General features: G+C 44.1%; 1 protein-coding gene across 1 annotated transcript in view; it reads right to left on the bottom strand.

The window, feature by feature from the left end:
- Positions 1-7,181, bottom strand: part of MORC1 (MORC family CW-type zinc finger 1) — a 151,773-nt gene extending 144,592 nt beyond the window's left edge. The window contains exons 1-4 of the mRNA XM_065913846.1: positions 7,117-7,181; positions 4,846-4,904; positions 2,944-2,995; positions 2,350-2,403 (exon numbers count right to left, since the gene is read on the bottom strand). Of these exons, the coding sequence (XP_065769918.1) occupies positions 2,350-2,403; positions 2,944-2,995; positions 4,846-4,904; positions 7,117-7,181 (230 nt within the window). The remainder of the gene's footprint in view (positions 1-2,349; positions 2,404-2,943; positions 2,996-4,845; positions 4,905-7,116) is intronic.
- Between the last annotated feature and the right edge of the window lie 17,804 nt (positions 7,182-24,985).

Genomic DNA, 24,985 nt, shown 5'->3' with positions numbered 1-24,985 from the left:
TCATAATAAGCTTTGTACTTAAATCCAGGTACTTTCTCTCTGAACACCTGTTTTATCAGGAGGAGTCCCCTAAGGATTTTCTTCCTGTCCCATCATATTTTTTCCTACTCTTTCCACAACATTCTTTTAATACCGTCCAGTTCTAATTTAGACAACAGGAAACCATCAAAATCTTGAATACAATGATATGAAATAACATCTCAGAGTAACACAGGGACTTTACGAAGACCTTCATAAGATCGACAGAGGATCTTAAGTCTGTTAAATAGCTTTATTTGTTGTCAATTACTGGCATCTAGACATCCCTGGTGGCTCAGATGGTAAGGCGTCTACCTACAATGCGGGAGACCCAGGTTTGATCCCTGGGTGGGGAAGATCCCCTGGAGAAGGAAATGGCAACCCACTCCAGTACTCTTGCCTGGAAAATCCCATGGGAGGAGCCTGGTAGGCCCCAGTCCATGGGACTGCAAAGAGCCGGACACGACTGAGCGACTTCACTTCACTTCACTGGCATCTAAGCAGTGGGGACAAACTCCAGTATCCCCTGAAGACAGACAAGTTGCGGAGTTCAGGCTGGCCATGGAGAACCCTGGGAATGGCAAAGCTGAAGACACAGGCTGGTCCCAAGAGCGCACCTGCTACATGCCTGATCCTACTGAGTTGGTCTCAAAGTTGCTACATGTAATCTTGGGGAAGAAAAAGCATGGGATCCAGTTTTGGTTTTTTTCACATGGCACTTCATCTTCTCAAACTTTATACACAATCCTTCCTCTTATTCTTTATGAATACTGTACAAAGTTTCACTATGAGTCAAACATGAGGCAAGCTAGACTTGGTCAAGGTGCTGCCAGATTACAAGCGCTGCCCAAAGAACTGCTCAAAGGATCATATTTCTACCGCTCCCCTGAGTCTGCAGTCAATCTTTCTTTGCCAGTCACTCTCCATAAACTAGTCCCATTGTTGGATTTGTTCTATACTCTGATATTACTTGCCCTCCTTTGTTAAAATGAACAAGTGAAACAACTTTATAGGTGAAAAGACAGCAGGAAAAATGCACCGGTACATTCTTTTACAGTCACAGGCATCAAGTTGCTGAAAACAGAACTTTAGTAGGACAGAGGGTTAGTGGATACGAGAATACTGCTTCAGAGCTCGAGCAAACAGCAGAAACTCGGCCTTCCTGGAGAGAGACGAACCACGAACATTCGTGTGCAGAGGCCGGGTCCCTGTTAGCTCTATCTAAGTTGAGTTCACAGCTCTTCTGACCAACCGACTTTATTTTTCCTTCTTTTCCCTCCTTTTGTTGATGACTATGATTCCACGTGTTCTGCAGAGTTTCACAAAAAGGGGAGCCAGGGACTTTTTACTTAGTGTTGGGCTCTGTTGAGCAGGAAGGAGGTCTTGCTGGCTGCTTAAATGGCTACACCCTGTGGCCACAGTCACCTCCCTTCTAAAGCTAAAAATGAGGAGAAAATGTAAAACACTGAAATACAGTCATCAGTCAGTGGCAGGGAATATATTTACTAAACATAAATAGTATATAATATACACTGTGCTGCTGTTCTTAGTTGCTAAGTCATCTCCAACTCTTTACAACCTCATGGGCTATAGCCCACCAGGCTCCTCTGTCCGTGGGATTCTCCAGGCAAGAATACCGGAGTGGATTGCCATCTCCTCTTCCAGGGGATCTTCCCGACCCAAGGATCAAACCCACCTCTCCTGCACTGGCAGCAGATTCTTTACCACTGAGCCCCAGGGAAGCCCCGTGCCGTGCTGTTCTTAACTGCTCACTACTGCGTGACTCCTTGTGACCCCATGGACTGCAGCCCACCAGGATCCTCATCTGTGGGGATTCTCCAGGAAAGAATACTGGAGTGGGCTGCCTTACCCCCCTCCAAGGGATCTTCCCAGCCCAGGGATCAAACCCAGGGCTCCCGCATTGCAGGAGGATTCTTTACCGTCTGAGCCAGCAGGGAAGGCCAATAACACTGGAGTGGGTAGCCTATCCCTTTTTCAGATCTTCCTGACCCAGGAATTGAACCAGGGTCTCCCGAATTGCAGGTGGATTCCCAGCTGAGCTACCAGAGAAGCCCCATTACATGATTATTAACACAAAAACAGATGTCCAATTTACCAGTACTTCAAGTCTAATCATAAATACAAACTGAATAAAAATGAATAACTTCTCCCTTCAACTGTTATTTTTCCTGTCACACCTTGATTTTATAGGAAATCAACTCATGAAGCATTCCAAGTGGAGAAAAGGACATCATATTTTCATCTAACATGGCTAGACTCTATTAATGTCACAAAATCCTTTGAATAACCTTTGTTTACAATAAGCCTTACCTTGCATTGTCCAGCAATTCAGCCAGTGCTCCAAAAAGGAAACTGTGAGTGGTGCTAATGAAGAAACAGAGGGAAATTAAACCAATTCTGTAATCAATGTAAAAGGTTCAAGACACATGCAATGTTCTCTAGTTTGAGGTAGACAATCAATTAAGAAGTTATTCTGGAAATCTCTCAAGTCAAGATTCTGAAGTGCAGGTACTCCACTACATACCCAGGGCTAAGGACCCTATCGCCAAAATATCTTATTTACTCCTAATAAAACAAAGACTTCAAGGACCTGACTGTACTTAGAGCAAATTTGGACATTTTAATATTGCTTTATAAGCATTTCAGCTTTTCAGAGAATGTTTCACTAAAACTATATTATTTAAGGCCAAATAATTTCTGGAAAACCTTGACCAAAACCCAGACTCACTGGAAGACCTTAAGATTTCATCTGCGGACACAGGTATTGGCAGGCTACCACTGTCTGCACCACTAACCTACACTTTTCTGCAGAATCTTTTCACCTCGGAAAAGCCCGCGCCCTAAATCATGTCACAGATGAGCAGCATTCACGCTCCCCTGGCCCTCCTGACACGTCCCGGGTACAGAGAGCACTGGACGGCCGTCACGGCCGCTCCTTCGAAGGCTGACTGCTTCTCTGCGGGGGAGTCACACCGCCCTCAGGTTCCCGCATGTGCCTCCCACTTCCTGATGTGGGTATTCAATCGGCAGCCTTAACGCAGCATGAAGGGAAGATTCAGTCAGCAGTTTTCTTTTTATATATAGTACACAGGTAGCAGAAGCAAGAGAAACACATTTATCAGCAAACATCTGCGCATTTGTCTCATAGTACACCCTCTGTTTCACTCTAATCTGTGAGTAGCTCAGAAGAGCCACTCACTGGCCTTTTTATGCCACTCCTGCATTATTAGAGAGAAATTAAGTTTGGCCCTATTTGCCAGATTTGGGACAGTTAGGATGACGGGAAAAGGAATCCTCAGGTTCCTTCTTCAATCCAAACAAAACTAAATTGGATAACTAAACTGGATATCTAAATTTGAATAACTAAATTGGAATTTAAAATGGAATTAAAGTTTTTTTTAAATTTAAACCTTTAAAAAACTTTAAATTTGCTAGTATTCAAAGACTTTGTTGATCCCCTCTAGTTTGAAATTATCATCCTCTTATAATAAGAGTGAAAAGCTTGGGTACAAGCTTTAAAAAAAACAAACTACATGGATTGCAATTTTTGCTTTAATGACACAAAAATTAATAGACTGTCTTACATACGCTATCATAGAGTGTTCTGTGATTTTTTTCCCTGCAGAGTTGTTATGCATGCTCACTGATTTCATTGTTTGACTAACAAATATCTACCGTTGCTTTCAAAATGCTAGTATTTTAACATTTTGGTATGTTAAAATATGGTTAGTACTAATACTAACCATCTGTAATTTCCTTCATTTCTCAATAAAGAAATAGCATAGGATGGTCAACAATTTAAAAAACCTGCTCATTTATACAGGAGAAAGGATCATCTGCAATGTCTCAGCAACTCCAAATACCCCAGACCACAGGACAACGCTGTAGCCAAAAATTTATTTCTTAAAAATGTATACACATATCTATTTTGGGAATGGTGACTGCAGCCATGAAATTAAAAGACGCTTACTCCTTGGAAGGAAAGTTATGACCAACCTAGACAGCATATTAAAAAGCAGAGACACTACTTTGTCAACAAAGGTCCGTCTAGTCAAGGCTATGGTTTTTCCAGTGTTCATGTATGGATGTGAGAGTTAGACTATAAAGAAAGCTGAGCGCAGAATTGATGCTTTTGAACTGTGGTGATGGAGAAGACTCTTGAGAGTCCCCTGGACTGCAAGGAGATCCAACCAGTCCATCCTAAAGGAGATCAGTCCTGGATGTTCATTGGAGGGACTGATGATGAAGCTGAAACTCCAACACTCTGGCCACCTGATGCGGAGAGTTGACTCACTGGAAAAGAGCCTGATCCTGAGAAAGATTGAGGGCAGGAGGAGAAGGGGATGACAGAGGATGAGATGGTTGGATGGCATCACCGACTCGATGGACATGGGTTTGGGTGGACTCCGGGTGTTGGTGATGGACAGGGAGGCTTGGGGTGCTGCGGTTCACGGGGTCGCAAAGAGTCAGACACAACTGAGCAGCTGAACTGAACTGAACTGAAACTATAAACCCATGCTGATGATGGTGGGATCTCTTGACTCTAGTCAGCTTTCAAATTTTTCATTAAAATAAACCCACTAATACAATTGTTGCAAAAAGGTGTCCTTCAATCAAAAGAAATTTAGTACTTAAAAATCTAAAATACAGCAAAAGAAAAGTGTCAGTGATATGCTTTATAAAAGCAGTACTTCAAACCATAAGCCTTTCTAAACAATCCTTCAGAGAAGTAACTTCAATCATTCTGACCAAAAAAAAAAAAGAAAGCCATATAAGCTTCTGTACAATTTCACTCAAGACTTTTACTGACTTCCTGCCACGTGCCAATGCGGGCAGACATGGGCTTTACACTTTTGGGGCTGAAGCTAGAGGGGGATATGAAAAATACACAAGTAAAACATATAAAGATGGTAACACAGTGATGCAGAAGTCTGCTGAGGAAGGCAGAGCCTCTGTTCACAGAAGACATGGACTGAACCCTGGAAGATGAGAATTCAGTCCCTTGCAGAGCTAGAGTGGAAACCCTCCAGCAAGAACAGGACGTGCGAAGTCCTTGAAGCAGAAAAGACCAAAGGAGGCCAGTCTGCTCCCGCTGCAGTAAATCTGTGCCATCACACTGAGAAGTGGGATGGTCAGGGCACGGAGCACCTCCTCCTCCAGTTAGGAGCTCATACTTGGTCCACACGCAACTGGAAACCATCACTGTGCTTTAATAAAGGGACGTATCTGGTGTACATTTTGAAAAGCTCACTGTGGCAGCTTTCAGAAAACCTGATCATAGGGGAGCAAGAACAGGAAGCAGAGAATCCGGTTTAGAGCCTATGTGATATCCAGAAAGGAGATGGCATTAAATACGAAGAGAAACATGAACCTGAGACCCAAGAGAGAGCATGAAGAGGATTTAAGGGTGGACTGGATGTGGGGGTGATGCAAAGGAGGAATAAAAAAGTCACTGCTGTTTTACTGAGGCAAGTCTCCTTAAAGGCAAGTCTCAGTCAAAAATCTGAACTGGAATCTGTGTGATGACCCTTATATGAGAATCTAAAAAGAAATGATACAAATGAACTTATTTAGAAAACAGAAACAGAGACTCACAGAGTCACAAGCTTATGGTTGCCTGGGAGTAGAGGACAGTCAGGGAGTCTGGGATGGATGCACACACTGCTACATGTAAAATGATAACCAACAAGAACATACTGCAGAGCAGGCGGCAGCCTGGATGGGAGGCGAGTGTGAGGGAGAGTGGATGCATGTGTACGCATGGCTGAACGCCCTCACCGTTCACCTGAAACTATCACAACATCTTATCCCAGGGACCTGAGAGTAGCCCAAGTTGTGGCTGATTTTGCTGCTGTTGCTTCATGCAGCCCTCACTTTTATTAAGTTACCAGACCACCAACTGGTAACTTGGTGGTTTGAGGGAGGTAGTTTGCGAGGGAGGAGGCGGCTAGGGAGCAAAAGAGCTGCAGAAACTAGACAAAAAGAAGGCTAAAGAACTTTCTAAGATAAAATGCAGCCTTTCCAGCACTCGAAGTTTTTCTTCCACTTACTCAAAATGACTAGCTCTTCATCTGTCTTCTGCCTCAGCTAACGCTTAATGTTCTGCACCATCCTTCCCAGCTTAAATCATTCTCCATGATACCAAGTGAAAACTAAGCACCTGCTGAATACTGCCTGGGCGTTTTCTTCTGTGGTCTGTAAGAAGGACACTGCTTGTCCCAAGCAGCAAGGCCTGGCTTCCTCACGCTTCCATTCCTGTTGCTTCAGTTCTGCTACACTCTTTCTATCAGTCAGGTCTTTTGGTAAACCCAGATTACTAAAAAGGTTGCCCAGAAGCAAGCTAGCACTCACTACTAGGCTTTGCTGTGCTGGAAATAACAAGAGAAAAATGCTGCCATTCGCCTCTGCCCTGTGAATATTCGAAATAACCCCTTACAGGGTATTCAAAAAGGATACTGGCCGCCTGACAGAAGAGTGTCCTAGTAAGAACTGGCATGTGAGAGTCCTGTCTTCAAAGAGGTTACACTTTCAGGAAGACTCGGGAGGCGGCAGCAGCTGGAATCAACAAACACACGTTGCTCTCTGGCTTTAGTTTCAGGCGTGTCCCGCTCTCTGCGACCCCACGGACTGTGGCCCGCCAGGCTCCTCTGTCCGTGGGATTCTCCAGGCAAGAACACGAGTGGGTAGCCACTGCTCTCTGGAGGGCAACTTTAGTCTTTAAAATGTCAGCGTGCTCGGTAGAGAAATGACTGTAGACAGGCCAAGTGGGTAGACCGAGGCTTCTGCTGACCTACAATTAAGTGGTTTTGTTTAGTGATTAATGTGGGGCCTTCGTACCCCTGGGTATTCAATGAAGAGCACCACAGGCGTTCAGCCTGATTTAGAATATACATCTTCATCACTGTTTCGTTGCTTAAGAAAAAAAAGCATATGCATTTTAAATAAATCAATCCTTAAATCAATGATACCAAGTTCCTTTTTTCTTTGTTTAAAGGGCACTTGGCGAGGAGATGGGCAAAAGTCCTGTCGGTTGTGCGGAAAGCCTCCCCACCGACCCGGCTATACGGGGGCACTCACGAGTTGGCGTGGATGAAATCCAGATGCAGCTGGGCGCGGAGCAGCGCCGCATACCGGTCGCCCATGTCCTGGAACGCGGCCCGCGCGGCCCTCGCAGCCCGAGCCCGGGGCCCCGCGGCTTTCCTGGCAGCGCCACGCCCACGCCCACGCCCAGGCCACGCCCAGGCCGCGCCCACGCCCACGCACAGGCCACGCCCAGGCCCAGGCCACGCCCAGGCCCAGGCCGCGCCCACGCCCACGCCCAGGCCGCGCCCAGGCCGCGCCCACGCCCACGCCCAGGCCACTCCCAGGCCGCGCCCACGCCCACGCCCAGGCCGCGCCCACGCCCACGCACAGGCCACGCCCAGGCCCAGGTCACGCCCAGGCCCAGGCCGCGCCCACGCCCATGCACAGGCCACGCCCAGGCCGCGCCCACGCCCACGCACAGGCCACGCCCAGGCCGCGCCCACGCCCACGCACAGGCCACGCCCACGCCCACGCCCAGGCCACGCCCAGGCCCAGGCCGCGCCCACGCCCACACACAGGCCACGCCCAGGCCGCGCCCACGCCCACGCACAGGCCGCGCCCACGCCACGCCCAGGCCACTCCCAGGCCGCGCCCACGCCCACGCACAGGCCACGCCCAGGCCCAGGCCACGCCCAGGCCCAGGCCGCGCCCACGCCCACGCACAGGCCACGCACAGGCCGCGCCCACGCCCACGCACAGGCCGCGCCCACGCCACGCCCAGGCCACTCCCAGGCCGCGCCCACGCCCACGCACAGGCCGCGCCCACGCCACGCCCAGGCCCAGGCCGCGCCCACGCCCACGCACAGGCCACGCTCACACCCAGGCCACGCCCAGACCCAGGCCGCGCCCACGCCCACACGCGCGGGCACCCGGGGCTGCGAGCACGGGCTCCCCCTGGCGGCCGGGCTGCGAAGCTCGCCCTGCACGGGGCGTCTCCCAGACGCCAGGCGAGCGTCCCGCAAGGCAAGCCCGTTGCGGATCTCGGATCCACCTGGAGAGGCTCAGAGGCTGAGCTAGACGCCTCCGCCCGAACTGAGGCTAGGTGGCCTTCCTAACCACTGGTTCTTGTTACTCTCCAGCTGGAAATGGAGCCCCAGGCGGGGGCTGCAGTTCCATCGGAAATGATCGCGCCCAGAGACACAGAAACCACGCAGGACGGGAAGGATGTGCGGCGACGGCGGCGGCCGAGCAGGCCGGGCGGGCCGAGAGCAAGGCGGCTTCCCGCCCGCGGAGCCGAAGGCGCTGTCTTCTCACCCGGCACCGACTAAGTCGCTTGGGTTGTGTCCTCGCTTGAAGGAAAGAAAGAAGGAAAGCGATCCGCCAGAGAAAGGAAAGAACTAAACGCCCCGAGCACAGAGTGCTGCGCCTGGGGCCCCCGGGAACCGCGTTCCCCTGGCGGCTGACGCTCCCTCGACTGCTGGGCGTGCTGGCCGGGGCTGAGGAGCGGACGCCCTGCCTTGTTCCAGCAGACGGGACTGGGAAAGTGGAGGGCGGAGACAGAGGCTGGGGTAGACATAAGGAAGGGCTGTCCAAACGGGACCCGAAGCCGGTTGCCAGTGCCCAAGCTGAAACAGGAATTCTCAGTGATGTCTTATGGAAAGGTCTTGCTGCAATGAGAAATTAATAGGACTGGATGGCCTCTAATTGCTCACACGCATTTATGCTAAGGCAATATGACCTGCAAATACGGTAGTTTAGTAGTACCAGGCAGGTGTTTTATATGAGACTTTTAAAATCAGAAACAAGCATCTATGGAATAAGAAAGTTGAACTAGATGTGTTGGTGTTTTACAGGCATTACACAAGCAATGAGGCTCACAAAAAAGAAAAAAACAATATCAACTTTGGGGTGCTCATTCTACTTCTAGAGAAAGAAGTTTATCAGTTACTGCATTTATAAGACTCAACAGAGGAAGAAAGAACTTGAATGGCAACCCAAGGACACATGATGCTCCACTTTAATTTGAAAACTGGAAGTAAATATAAACATTTCAAGTAATCTTCCTGATTGCATTTTTGTTTTAACAGTGGCTATGATGGTGTTTTGATAGCAAAATTCTCTTTACTAAGCAATGTGAGCTGTCTTCCCAATTTTTCCTTTCAGAGAACTTCAGTGAAATATGACATTTTATTTTCATTTTATGGGTTCGAAAAGCTTGACGAGCCTCTTCTGGATTTATTTTACTACCCCAATTTCCAGCTGCTACCTCAAAGCAATTTACTATTGGGAGGGCACCAGAACCACAAGTCTGTAATTAGTAAAGGGCTGTGATACCTAACTTCTACCAGAGGGAAGGGTGTGATTATCGCAGAAGCACTCCTAATAATCTGAGCAGAGCCCTGCTCCGGTGAGTGGGCATCCTAAGGCACTAGACAGGAGTTGGCCCGGATGACAGGTACACAGGGGATCTGCTCGATGATGCTGGAAGAGGGTCCTGAGAGCGCTGTGTGTGTGTGTGTGTGTGTGTGTCTGTGTGTGTGTGTGTGTGCGCTCAGTCCTGTCTGACTCTGTGTGTGTGTGTGTGTGTGTGTGCGTGCGTGCTCAGTCATGTCTGACTCTGTGTGTGTGTGTGTCTGTGTGTGTGTGTGTGTGTGTGTGCACTCAGTCATGTCTGACTCTGTGTGTGTGTGTGTGTGTGTGTGTGTGTGCACGCGTGCTCAGTCCTGTCTGACTCTGTGTGTGTGTGTGTGTCTGTGTGTGTGTGTGCGTGCGTGCTCAGTCATGTCTGACTCTGTGTGTGTGTGTGTGTGTGTGTGTGTGTGTGCGCTCAGTCATGTCTGACTCTGCGACCCCACGGGCTGTAGCCCGCCAGGCTCCTCTGTCCCTGAGATTTGGACCTCGGTCCTGGCAAGAATGCTGCCGTGGGCTGCCATTTCCTCTTCCAGGGGATCTTCCTGGCTGTACACGATCCACCGAAAGTCTTTTCCCCGTTTCAACTCCGCTTCACCACCCTGCTGCCTTAGAGGCAATTCCTGTCCCTCTTGAAGGTATACTTTTGGAATTGCCTCTCTTCGTCATGTCCCTCAGCCCTGCCTCGAGATTCATTTTAACATTATTTCATGATAAAATAAATACCAGGGGACCAGCAGAAAGGGGAGATCTTAAATGAGAACAGCATCTGCTCATCTTATGGTTGATCCTGATGTTAAGGACAGTCAATCTGGGATAACTAAACATTTCAACTTTGCAACATTCATGTACTAGACACAAACAATGGATCAAATCTTTCAGACTCCACTTTCTCCCTGTCACTTAAATAGTTGTGTATGAACCAGCATTTAATTACATGAACATGTTTAAACTCAAGAAAAAGTTTATAAACATTAAAAAAAAATGCTTGTACCTATCAACCATGCACAATGTTATGCCATCTCCAAAGAACTATAAGAAAGAAGTTCAGCATATGATGATAAACACAGAAAGCAAATGCTATTTAGGTGATACTATTTAAAGAGGCTAATGACCCTCAACTGATACTAGTGAAATGTCTCTGGAAGCAATTTACACCCTTCTTGCTCATTTTCTTGCTTTTGTGTGAATGTAGTCAGTGTATTTTCATCTCTTCCAGTCTGTTCCATGTTAGACAGTGGTGGAGTTTTCATTATAGAAATTCCGTTATCCATATAATTGACCACCTTTATATTCCAGATATTCAGCACGGTGATAAGTACCTCTGGAAATGGTGGCAAATATGAGGCCCAAAGCATGCCCAAAGAATAATGATGGTATTAAATGAGTTAGAAAATACGGTATTCACTCTGGCTTGGCTAACCCACTAGCCATTTCCCCAATTTTCCTCTTTCTATTCTCAAAGCTGAAAATATGCTTTTCTAGACTCCCCTGTAGCAAGGGTGGCCATCTGACTCAGTACTCATAAATAAGATAAAAGCGGACCATGTGCTGAGTGGTTTCTGGAAAACCACTAGATAAAAGGCACAGGCGGGGCTGGTTCTACCTTTCTTTCCTGTTTCTGCCTTAAGTACAGGCACAACACCAGAATTTGTATTGTCATTTGCATCCATGAGGGGGAGTTTAAGAGAACTGTATGAAGCAGTCCCAAGCATTCTTGAATTACTAAACCAAAGTCAGAAGTCACTCACCTTCAGTTTTTTCATTATGAAATAAAACTTAATCTTTATTAGTTTAAGTAATTATAATTGGATCTTCCTTTAGTTGTAGCCAAAAGTATTCCTAACCAATAGAAAGAGAGACAAAGATTAATGCTAGAAAGCACCAGAAGCATAACTTCTTTCCATCATTGGGCAGATTATCTATTACGAGCTGTTATTTATGTCTTTTCATGCCAGAAGTAGTAAATGTGAGTTGAGAAGAAGACATTTGCAGGAGCTATTAGAACAAAGAGATAGAAAGGGGGGAGATGTGTGTGTGTGTGTGTGTGTGTGTGTATACAGAATATTGTAACTAGAACTGTTAGATTGAACCACAGAAAGAGACAGTGTTGACCAGACAAGTAAGGAGAACATTAAAGAGAAGTTGGCGTGTCAGTGTGAGATTTATGTTTAGTGTGATGGATAATTTGGAGCTGTTATTGGCTCAGGCAGTGAATCACTTCTTCGGTGAGAGCCAACTCCATGGTGGGCTCCAAGAATACAAAAGCAAAAATACCTTGTTTCTTCCTTCGAGGTGCTACAGTTTAATACAGGCAGAGTGTATCAGATTTCAATGCAGGAAAAAGAAACCATTCCAGGTACACCAGACACCAAGGAATATAATAAAGGGAAATAGATACTGACAGAACCCATGGAGCAGATAGAAGGGCCCGGATCAGGGGTCCACCACAGGATAGCTGAGTTCAACCTCGCCCCATGAAGCAGAAGAGAGGGCGGCCGTCTCCTGATGCCTCTGATACGAGTGTCCCCAGCTCCCCACGAGGACGGTTTCCACATGCAGGAATGCTAAGGCTGGCCGGGGCCTCTGTGCACTCTCATCTCATGGCCTGCAGGGTAGCAGCAAGACAAAACAGCATTTTTCACACCCAGAATCTGAGAATATGTTCCAGTTTTGTAATCCCTCTAACTGGAGATATTAGAGAGAAGTCATATGGTGACTGAGGGAGGCTGCAGTTTCCACCACACTGATGAACTTTTAAAGCCTCCGTGAGTGCAGTAAGGTGTTTCAGGTCCTCTGAGAGGAGCTCGGACTGCACGGAGGGAGGTGGGTTAGGAAAGATTTCAAGGAAGTGGTGGGACTTGGGCAGTGTTTTGAAAGATGATCTTACATCTGCCAGATGAACAGAATCAGGATCGCCATGCTAGGTAGAGTGCTCAGTGGAAAAAGGGAAAAGCGTGAGGCTACGCAGACATTCAATAAACAGCTCATCGTGTCTGGAGTGTGGGGTGCAAGCCGTAAGAAGCCTGGGGAGGAAGCGGGAGTCAGACCATGGTGGACTCTGCATTTGCACAGAAGAATTTGGAATGGCTCCTGTGGGGTGGGGAGCCAGAGTCAGGCCTTCAGCAATGGAGTGCTATGAGTGAATCTGTGGTTCATAAGGATCACTCTGGATGCATGTGAATACTAGGTTGGAGGAGTTCAAGCCTAGAAGAAGGAAGGCCAGTTAGCAGAGTATTGCAATAGCAAGTGAAGAATAACATCCCGAGCTGGGGAGAATTTGATGTTATGGAGGAAAGAAATGGACTGGTTACCCTGGTAGTTCAGATAGCTATAAAGGTCATCTCTGGAAGATTTGCAGCAAAGTGGAGAAGAAACCACGGAGATGAGAGATGAAGACTAGAGAGAAAGAGATGAATATGAAAGGTCTTGATTAGGAAAATGTGGAAATTGAATTTCTAAGATCACGAGACACTAGCAAATGCAGGGAGAAAATACAAATTTGGTTGGCTTAACTTAGTTCTTCAGGGGTCTGAGTGAAGCAGGAAAAAAAAAGGGCAAGTTACTCCATGGTTTTAAGGTTGAAGTCCTGGGGGGATGGTCTTCCTCTTGCTGGTATTAGGTAAGTCACCCAAAATTACCAGTTTGAAAGGCAGAAGAGAATAAGTCCATGTTTGTGATGTTGGGATTTCGCATGACACAGCAGATCCAAGCAGAAGACTGTCTGTGCATTTTAAATAAATTTGTGTTTTTTCTGTCTTAAATGGAGGTAGTTAACAACAGGTTATCATTTTTCAAGAAAATCTAATTTTGTTTTATGAAGGATGTTAGTGAAATTATTGAGCTTTGTGTGCCTCTGAAGTCAGAGGCTGAGGAGCTCATGGGACTGGAAGAAACTGGTTAAAGGCACCAGAGAAAAAAGAAACACACTTAGAGAAATGTGACTTTTTTTGAACATGAGTTAATACTGTCAAAACTGAACCAAGAAAATCTGCAAATAAATTTTCTGTATTGAACCCCCATTTAAACGTGGATGTCTAATGTCTGAATTGAGACTACATATCAACTCAATAGGTTGCCAAGAATTATACAGTAGCCTCACCCTGAAAAAACAAGACAGTGTTTTCTAGAATTGTATTTCCTGGGATTTGTTCATAGAAAATGAAGGGGAAATAATGTATCCAGACCCATCTCAAACTTGTTCTGCCTTCTTTCAACAAAACTGGTTTTAACTACAGAACAAAAATAAAGCTGCAGACACAGAGAACAGACTAACAGACACCAGGAGAAAAGCGAGGGGGAGGTGAATTAGCAGACTGGGGCTGACATGCACACTAATGTATATAAAATGGTTAATAAGAACCTGCTGCCCAGCACAGAGAACTCCACTCCATGCTCTGGAATGGCCTATGTGGAAGAGAATCTAAAGAAGAGTGGGTACATGTATGTGTATGACTGATTCATTTGCTTTACAAAACAAACACAGCATTGTAAATCAACTACACCCCCATAAAAATTAACAAGAGAGAAAAAAATCACTGTCAATAGCCACATGTAGTACATTGTTAGAATGCAAAGTGATGAAACCACACACACTGATCTCTGAGACTCTCTGTAATAAAAGCCTTTAAAAGTTCAAAGGTAGGGAAACCCTTCCCGTATGGAAGTGAGACTTGGACCCTGAGCTTTGGGAGCTCAGCACTTACAGATGTGCCATGAATCACTGACAATTCAGAGGTGGGCACGTGTTTCCTGCTGTGGCAAAAAAGAACCAACTCAAAATTTCTTATCTAACTCAAATTGCAGGCCTTTGAAATGAAACAAATTATCCCCTATGGTCTCCAGCAGACAATTTTCAGTCTGCGAACCTTCCTTACCCATAATTGTATTATCTTCCCCTCGTATCATACCACAGTTACATCCAGAAAATGCCTGGCATATTTCAGATACTTAAACTTTTGTTTCTAATGTAAAATGTGCTATTTTTGCTATTATTATATCTCTCCCATATCAAATTGCCAGGCTTCTGCTATTTGAGGTAAGCTCAAAGAATATCGTAATGATAAAAAGAAGTTTTTAGAGCAGGGACAACTTTTGTCTATAATCAAAGCTGCACAACACTTTTAGAATAGTTTTTGGTTTTATTTCTTGTACTGTTGAACTTCGGTTATCTTTGTTCTGCCATAAATACAAAAACAAAGTAATGTAAAAAAATCCAACATGTAAAAGAAGTGAGCTCTCACCAGCCTAACGCTCCCCCATCTTCTTATTTGTAGCCTGAAATTTCCTCGACAAGGTGTGAAACCTTTCATTTCACAGATACTGCTGGGGAAAATAATAGGGTGTGGTGGAGAAGAATTACTGAATGTGGGCCGAATACAGAAGCAGCTAGTCTCGGGGTGCCCTGTTCAGACACTGATGCCATCTGCTCTTCCGGCTCGGAGGTACTCACCAGGCGCCGCTCCCTTGGATGCGGACTGGAGCATTGTCCAAAAGGGGCCCCTTGCTCTCTTCACCCCAGCAACATGGTTTAATGCTGGAGCAGCTTCCTGGGTGTGGCGACTGGGACCACGTGATGCTATTGGAAAATTTTCTATCAACAAAAAATGCCAGCGGGCTTTGATTTGAAGTGTGCACATGGGGATAGAGAGTGGACAGCGTCTCTCAGGTTTCCAAGTTCCACACCCTTGCCCCCCAAATCATCCAGTCTGGGCGTGGCACAAAGAGACTGGGGGTAGGAAGTGAGCCGTTTGTTTAGAGCCTGAGGCCTTTTCGCGGTGGCTTCCTGACTTTGGGTCAGTTTCTGTAACATGCTTCTCTCAGTCTCTCTTTCTCTGGGGGTTCTCTTTCTGATTAATTTTCTCACCTGTTCCTCCCATTTCCAAAAGAAGCACTCTCACCCTCTGATCACTAACCACCGAACTGGCCAACTAGGTTGTTATCTCCGTTCAAAACATCACTTCCTGCCAAAGCTACTCACCCCATCTTTTAAGGGACTCCCATCACGAGGTAGCCTCTCACGGATGAAAAGTCGTATTTGCCATAGATATCACCACTCCAAAGTGGTATTTCCCTTCTTCTTCTTCTTTTTCAGTTACTAAGTAGCGTCTGACTCTTTGTGACCCCTTGGACTGTAGCACTCCAGGCTTCCCTGTCCTTCACTATCACCCAGAGTTTGCTAAAAATTCATGTCCATTGAGTCAGTGATGCTATCTATATCTAACTCTTATAGATAAAAATACCTATAATACCAGAGATGATGAGTAATTATTATTACCAACTTTCTACTGGTGGGATCTTCTCCCACAAAGAGGCATGCCTTCAAATGCTGAGGAATTCAAGGGAGTGGGTGCATTAGACTTGGCTGGATTTATTAAATATTGCCTCACTTTATTTAATAACTTAGAGACTCAACAGTTCCTTCAAACGCTAGGTGCGTGATATAATAGCATACAGTTGGACATTTACCTGCCCCTTCCCTGTCAGTCTCTCCTAGAGCACAAACATATCCCAACCTCTGCCACAGTCTTGTCTTCATAATGTATCAAGCAGACCATAAATATCTTTAATAATCTTAGTCTGAGTCCTAATGCTTATTCTTTCTGGGTTTGGAGTTTCTCCCTTTTTCTCATCCTTCTTTGCAAGGCCACCTCACTGTTCCTACCCTCACTTAAAGTTCTACTCTTTCTGGCATCATAATTCTCATCTAGAGTAACCAGAGGATTATTAACCCTGAGCAGAGTCTGATGATGACAGTGGAGAGTAAGACAACTCTGTGACCTACAGGGTACTGGGGCATTGAAACAGGCTGAGATTCTATAGCCTTTATCCCTCTATTCAAAGGTAAACCTCTCTTCCTTTTATTTTTTTTCCCTCTATTCCTTTTAGCAACCCTCTGTATGGGGATAATCACAATTTCAAGAGCCTTGGAACCTAAAGTAAAATTTGATATTTTTAGTTCCAAAAGATAATATTCTCAAAATTTCTTGAGAATGATATTACAGTGAATAACAAAAAAAAAAAAAAATGACTATAATAATGTACTTAATGTCTATTATATGACCAGGAATAAACCAAATAATCTGGTTTTAGTGCATATAAGAAATCTGTGGATTCTATCTGCATAACTTCCTAAAAATGAAACCAATGCTTCCGTGGTATGAAGCCCTCTTCCCAAGCTCCCTAACTCTTCCCCATTTATACCTGACCTGATACCCTTTCTTTCCATGGAAAAGAAATGTGCCCATCAACCTGGTTGGTGGCCAACCTTTGTGGGAACGGGAACTAAAATTCCACATTAGCCTCAGCATGTTGACCCAGAGATATAGATCAGTCAACAATTTAAAACTTCCTGGGATGGAAACTGAGTCAGAAAAGACAGCGAGGAAAACCTGTGAGAGAGGTTTATCTCCCTTAAACCTCTCTTCTACTGAAGAGTGAAAAACAATTTCACCATGCCAGATGTCATCAGCTGACAGAGCCGCATGGGACTCTTCTTCCATCTATTATTTTTCATCAACTTTCCAAATACTCTTTCCTGTTCCCTATGGACAAACAAGAGTTGGGAGAAGCAGGACTGCCCGAGTTTGAAGAGTTTTTCCTTGCTAACTTGCTGTGGAGTGAATTGCAAACCACCCTCCCATTCATGCGTATTCATAAGGCCCAGTACTGAATATATTTGGAAATAAGGCCTTTGGAGGAGTGATTAAGTTAACATGAGAATGCCGGGGAGCGCCCTCATTCTATCTGGCTGGCGTCCTTGTGAGAAGAGGAGATTGGGACAGACACACCAGGGAAGTGTGCATGCAGAGGAAAAACCGTGTGAAGAGGCAGCAGGAGGGCCCCCAAAGAAGAGCTGAAAGGAGCCGCCTCAGAGGAATCAAAGCTGTCAGCACCTTGATCTTGGGTTTACAGCCTCCAGTCCATTGAGAAATAAACTTCTATTGCTTCTGCCACCCATTCTGACGTATCTGCTATGGCAGCTCCAGCAAATTAGTGCCTCGTTCTTGTTTAGTCGCTCGCTCATGACCAACTCTTTGGCAACCCTGTGGACCGCAGCCCACAAGACTTCTCTGTCCGCGGGATTTCCCAGGCAGGAGGACTGGAGCGGGTCACCATTTCTGTCTCCATGGGGTCTTCCCAGCCCCGGGATCGAAACCCACATCTCTTGCATTGGCAGGCAGATTCTTTACTGGTGAGCGACCAGGGAAAGAAAAGTATCGGTCGCTCAGTCGTGTCTGACTCTCTGCAACCCCGTGGGCTGTAGCTTGCAGGCCTCTCTGCCCATGGAGTTCTCCAGCAAGAATACTGGAGTGGGTCGTCATCCCTTCTCCAACACCAGTTAATGGGGAGCAGCCTCTGGCGCTCTCACCCAGCCACTGCACCAACCACGTTCTCCTTGTGACCGCTTGTGCCTCCAGCCAAGGACTCGAGGTTCTCCGGTTAATGCTCCCCAGCCACGGCACTTTCAAATGTCCTCACCCGCAACCTTCTCCAGGATCGTAACGCCCCCATCTTTTCCTCAAGGAACAAGTCATCACCAGCAGTAAGTTAAATCCGTTACAGCGCCTCCTTTCCTGGGGAGCCCACCTGGCTGTTTTCATAGAGGAGACGGAAGCACAGGCACTCTCGCTGAGTCAGTCACCCTGGAGAGGGCTCCATTATAGGTTCCAGCAGAAAAACAGCATCATAAAGCGATAGAAGAGCCCTTACGTCAAATCTGCCCTAGATTACTGAGTTTATCTTCTGAGATTACCAGAACCACGGGGACAGATTGCTTCCCTATGGAACTAATACTAATGCCCACAGAACCACCTGCAGGGAAAAATCTGGCCCCATTCACGACTGCAGTGATTCTTGAAAAATGCTCTCTTTGCTTTTGGTTTAGTGGAGCATGGAAGACTTAGCAAATGACAGGCTGTGTTTTGATAGTGAGCCAACTGGGCAAGATCCCTTGATAGTTTTGTGCTCTGTGAACTAGCTAGCACATTGCTGATGCTCAATAAATGTCACATATTGTCAACTATCAATTATTCAGTGTATAATGAGGAAGATGCCTTGGCATGCATTACCTCAAAGCTTAATCAAAAAGTGTGTGATTCCAACACCATATCATAAAACAGATTGGCATTTTTACTTAAACTGCTAGACTGTCTACATTTCTATTAGTGACACATCTTTAAATTATTCCAAGCATTTGTTTATAGTGACAACCAACAGAAATCCCTGAAATTACTGAACATCAATAACAGAGAATTGCGTTAGTAGGTCAGTACAATATTCCTAAATGTTTTGTGATAGCTTCAAATGTGTTGTCTCCATTCCAGCACCTTGATCTGCACCTATTTTCTTTCCTTTCCTGGAATTTTCTTCCTCCATCAGCTGGATTTGTCCTCATGAAAAAATCCAACCGGCCTCACTGGGAAACTTTCCCTGAAATGATCTTCTCCCACACAAGAAACAACTGTTTGATACATCTTCAGAACTCTAGTACTCAGAACAGTGTATATGGAATGTGCTCAAAACAGACTGATTCTGAAAAGTGCCTGATCATAGGAAAGGCTCAGTAAGTAGCTGAGTGAAGGAATACCTGAAGGATAAATCTGCAAATTCCCCACTGTCTTCACACCGCTCTGTGGCCAGTGTCCAGATTTGGGGAAAGAAGAAGAAACCCTTGCACAGTAGGAGCAGCCTAGCTCTCAAGGGGACAGCGAGCCCTGATTGTGGGGCTCTCCCCTCCTCTCCAAACCAGGATCGGTTCAGTCTTCCAAAGACCCTGAACCACCCACATCTGGTAAAAGATAAGTCTACTAGGCAACTACTTAATTTTACTAAACCACATTAAACCTAAGGCATCTCAAGCTGTAGGAAGTTTTAAAATCTGTAGCAGTCACATTGAAAATGAATACAAAACCAGAATACTTTTCTCCAACATTTTGGCTAATTTCTCCAAGTGAACCCAACTCCTCCAATTAATATATGGTGGGAGGGCCATGTATGCCTCCATGTCTTGACAACAGCATTGAAAAGTCAACAGTTAAGATGGTAAGATGAATATACTGTACTCAAGTGGAGGGGGAAGGTTAAAGTAAAACTATACTTTTTATTTGCCTTCAACAGGGCTTCATTTTATTCACAAACTGAGAAAAATAAAAACAAAGGTTCCAGCTTCCAAGGCAAAACAATATTCTACCTAAATAACTCAAAAATGGTTTCTGCATTCCACCAACCGAGTCTGAATCTGACGTCTTGTGCCTCATTAAACTACTTAATGCCTGCAGGACAGACCACAGAAGCTGTCATTCATTCTTGGGATACAGATGCTGTGACATTCTATGCCTGAATGTAAAATAAAACTGTAAACTGTGATGGGCTATTCCCTCAGTCCCAGGAGGGAAATAGTGCCTCTAAGAGGTTTCACCTGATAATTATGACATGTACTCTATCTTACAATATAAGCTATACCAAACCCATTAGCAGTCCAATCAGTGTAAAACTGACTCCTTTACTAGGTACTATGGTAAAATTTTGTTCTCAGGTAGTAACTCTTCCAGAATCTCAAATAACTTCACAAACGCAAGTGCTATCAGCAGCTTACTTTCAGTAGGTTGGATGCCACCGCAGGCTTAGTACAGTGGTTATAAGGAAGAGTATTCTCTCCTCCTTCAACACGTGGGCTAACCCTCCACCTTTTCTTGATGCTGATGATGTCATTGAATTATATAAGTTGCACTATGCCCTCCCTACGAACACTGCATTCTCCAAAGCTTTGCAGTTTGTTGTATCTGATTGCATTGGCAGCATGACTCAAGCAGAAATTAAAGTCAGCTTGCTCCTTGGTAGAATAAAGTTTTCTTTCTTTTCTTTTTTTTAAATTAAAAAACAACTTTTATAGTATTAGATCTGATTTCACACTTTTTCCTTCTAACATGTCTTCAAACTGAAGACAGCTGCTATTACATTGATATGAAAGAGACCAAGGGAGGTTACCAGGCCTATCAGACCACATTAAAGTAATAATTTCTGAAAATAAAGCATCAAAGTTGTAAACAGACTCCATTGATGAGTTTCATTAACTTATGTCACTTGATATTTCTATTTTTCAAATACAGATATTCAAATTTCATATCAAAGAAAGTTTCATGTCTCTATAATTAAGATTACCAATTTTTATGGGTCTGACTTTTTTTCATAGATCATAAGAAGAGAAAAGTTACAGGGAACACTGTTTGAGCTTAACATAAAAACAGAACTGCTGTATTTCAGTTGTTTTTTTGTTTGTTTTTGTCTTGTTTTGCTGCAGTAGGATAAGTCTGTATGTTGATAGAATAGTGCAGGAAAATGCTGACTCAGTTTAATGCCGTTAAGTTTAATTTGAATTGGTTGATTCAATTAAATTCAATAATGTTTACTGGGGGCTGTTATATGAGGCTGTTGTAGGAAAGGTTCTGTGCCTGGAGGGTGCCGAAGGCATACACATAGAAGCAAGATGCAGTCCCAGCCTTCAGGCAGCATGACCTACTCCGGAACGCCGAAACGTGCACACAGAATCATAATGCAGGGAAGCATGACCTAAGTCCTGCTCCCACCCTCCTCATTTTAGGTCCTGTAAGTTGAGCGATGAAAGGAAGAGGAGAAGGGAGGAAGATGAATCTCTCCTGCGGTTCTGTAAACTTCCAATAAACAAGAAAGTACATAGTTTGCTGTTAAGAGTAAATTGTATAATAATGAATTTATTCACTTAACTGTTAATCATACCACTGAAGAAGGGAATTGTTTGAAAAATAAAAACGAAAAAAGTGTTCTGATTTTATCATTGTATTAAATGATATATGGTTTGTTTGCTTTGTTGGAAATAAACAAATTTACCATACAGTTAAACTACTCCTTTTCCTTTAATTAAAGTGTTTACTTTTAGATCTGTAGAATTATTTGCACTTGTAAGAGGCCCAGACAGAGAGCTCCTGGGCACCCTTCACTGAGCTTCCCGCAAAGGTAACATTTACGAAGCTACAGGGCAGTGCAATATCACAACCAGGACACCGACTTTGACATATCTACTAATGCTACGCAGATTTCTCCAGCCTCACATGTACTCATTTGTGTGTGTGTGCACGTGAGTGTGCGTGCAAGAGAGAGACTTACTTCCATGGTATTTTATCATGTTTTTGCTCACATATCCACCACAGTCAAGACACAGAATAGCTCCATCACCGCAAGCGTCCCTTGCATTGCGCTTTTACACCCACACACACCTACCCTACTCTCTCCCTAAGCCCCGGCTACTAATAAAATGTTCTGAATCTATAACCTTGTCATCTCAAGAGGCTTATATAAATGGAATCATACAGCTAAGTAACCAGTTGAGACTGGCTATTTTCACTCATCATAACTCCTTTGAGATTCATCTAAGTTGCTGTGTCTATCAATAGTTTTCACTAAATTATTATTGAGTAGAAATTCGTGGTGTAGATGTACCTCAATGCATTTAACTTTCAGCTCTTGAAGACATCTGGGTTGTTTCCACTGGTTTTCCAGTTTTTGCCTATTGTTAATAAAGCTGCTAGGAACATCCTTATACAGGTTTTTGTATGAACATAAGTTTTCATTTCCCTGAGAGGAATGTCCAATAGTGCAATTGCTGGATTGTATGGGAATTAATTGTATACTCAGATTTATAAGAAACCGCCAAACTGTTTTCCAATGTGACTGTACCATTTTATACCCCCCAGTGAGGTCTGAATGATCCAGTTTTCCCACCTTCTTTGTTTTGTTTTGGTATGGCTTTTTAGATCACATTAGTCCGTGTGGATGGTAAAGTTAGTAAATAAATACACGGCCCATATAAGAACAGCCTGTAAAAAGTCAGTCCAAAGAGTCCAAAGGATAAAAAGGCAAGAGTAGTATAAAAAGTCATCTCAAGCAACAGTCCCTCTGACTGAGGTCATAGGGCTTCAGGTAGGCAGGAAGTGCTTCATATTCTTGGAAGGCAACCAGCATGCCCTAAAGCTCTGCTCAGTCTAAATTAAAATAAATAAGTCTTTTGTTTCCAAAACAGGATCATGGCCTGTAAAATGCTTCAAGCGGCCCTGTGTTCAACATTGCTTATAGGTAAGAACCTATTTCTTTTTTTTTCTTTATCATGTCTTTTACAACTGTTAGACTGATAGATAACCTCTTTTGACTTTTTAAAGAAACGGACAAGCATGTTTTATTCATAGGCCAACTATAAAGCATTGGGGAAGCCAAACTGTTGTGTCATGCTGTGGTTTTGAACATGTTAGTGTTAATTGTATGTGTGATCATTTCGTTCCTAATTATGTACTAACCTGTCACCATTGCTAAACACCCTATTTAACTGCTGCCTCTAAAGAAGTGCTCTTGTGTCCTTGAACAAAGAAAAATTTTAAATGCCTTTTAGAAAATGGAATACGTGCATGATATAATTATGTGGAAACCTCAAGGTCCTTTGAGAGTGTGAATTCATTAACCTTTAAGGCAAGCTGTAGCTCAGAGAAGCGCTGAAGGCACAGGGGCCAGATGATGTGCTGCCAGGCTGACCCAGTAACTCAGTGCCTTATATCTGAATTGAACTGAGAGGTCATTTCGTATACAAAACTGCAAATACTTAGAAAGGTATACATTATTTTCATGCTTAAATCTTTTTAATTTATAAACACTTCTGATGAAGATGTTTAAATCAGAATTTCTACTTTTATAAGCTTGAGACCCAACCAAAAGAAATGTGTATTTCCCTTGAGATACACACACAGATGAATAGTTATAGATACGTACCTATATTTAGAGTATGAATCTAGATATGTGTGTTTACACATATATGTGTGCATAATTGGTACTTTATTCCTAAGCATATGAATAATTTTGACAAAGAGTTTTAATAATCTATATTGAACTTTGCATTTAGGACATGTTTAAACAAATGATTTAGCAAATTTTGGCGAAGTTTTTTTTAAGCCATTGTCTGCAAGGCATATACAGCCATACCCAGTTACAGCCCACACCTCCAGATGAAGAAAGTGAGGTTGGTTCCATTTAAGAGGTTGATTATAACCCAGTGGTACAATTCTTTGCCTGGACTGCTCATCCACACAGTTGACTTGAGAGTGGGTGATAGTGGATGCAAGGCCAGACGCGCTACTATTGGTCCGCATTCCATCTGTGAACACAGCAGGGGCAAAAATACCAGCCGAAAAAGAAAATGGTTCTGTAAATGGACTTTTATAGACTTTCTTTAAATCAAGCTGGAATTAACTTTAAGTCCAGTTGAAAAGAGAGTATGTTTACTTACAAAGACATCTGGTTTGACCAACTGTACTTGACAGATAAATAAATAAGTAAAATTAAGTAGTCAAAGTTCATGAAGGAACAAACTGAGGATCAGAATCCAAGGATGGAGGGATGTTGACACTGCTGGAGTAACCCTTCAGATCTCAGGAAAGAAGCCTTTACTACTTTAAGTGGAGGAGACTGTAGTCACTGGAACCAGATTTATTTGTTCCACTAAAAACTAGTTCAACTGACATTTTCTAAATCACATAGCTCTAAAGTAGGAAATAACAGCTTGAATCAACTTTCTTTGTTTTTTCCCCACCCACCCATGCCCCATTTTTCATTTAAGAACATAGCCTATTCATCTGCACTTCCCTGAATTCCTTCTTCTTTCCAGAAGAAAACAACAATTTTTTAAAGTTTGTTTTTATTATTAAAAAAAAGTTTTCTCTGTTACACATTAGTTGTCTAATAAATTACTTTTGTCTAGAACTTAATTTAAAGTAAGTAGGGAAGAGATCTCATTATCTATTTCCCTAGTGGGAATGCTGAAGAGCCTACTAAGTAATTAAATTTATGAGCAGAGTCCCCAAATTATTTTACTGATTTTCTCAAAATAGTAATTTATACACCTTGGGGCTGACTCCCTGGTCAGAGAATTAGAAGTCCAAGTGTCACAATTTCATTAAAAAACAAAACAAAATCCTCTCTTCGGCATTTAGGTCAAGAATTGCTCTCTTCTATAATAAGACAGCAAGTATTAATACTACTATTTTAAATATTTATTGTGTGTCAGGGGCTTTCCGTATGTTACCTTAGTTCAACTCTCATAATCACTCTGAAACTAGGTGTTATGAGTCTCATTGTACAAAAGAGGAAACTGAGGCTTAGAGAAGTTAAATGACCAAGATACACAGTCAGTCAGTGGTCGATAGCAGATTCGTAGGGGCATCGGATAGGTAGCACCGCACACAACGCCTCCCAAAAAAGTGATAGAGCCAAAATCATAGCCACTGGTTCCACAAGAAGAGGTCAGAAGTCAGGGAGCTGGGGGATTTTATCTGAGAAAATAGAGCCAAACAAGGACATAACTAAGAACTCTTCCTAGTCGTACCGATTTAAAGAAAAATCCCAAACTCAACATGATCCTCCTCAGCAGGAAATACTGCAATGTGAATCAGCCATGAAGTGTACATATATTCCCTCCCGCTGAGAGTCCACAAAG

This window comes from Muntiacus reevesi, chromosome 21 (assembly GCF_963930625.1).
Source record: "Muntiacus reevesi chromosome 21, mMunRee1.1, whole genome shotgun sequence".
Classification (NCBI taxonomy): Eukaryota; Metazoa; Chordata; class Mammalia; order Artiodactyla; family Cervidae; genus Muntiacus; species Muntiacus reevesi.
Note: the sequence above shows the minus strand (reverse complement) of the source record. Positions and strands in the feature narration are given on the sequence as shown.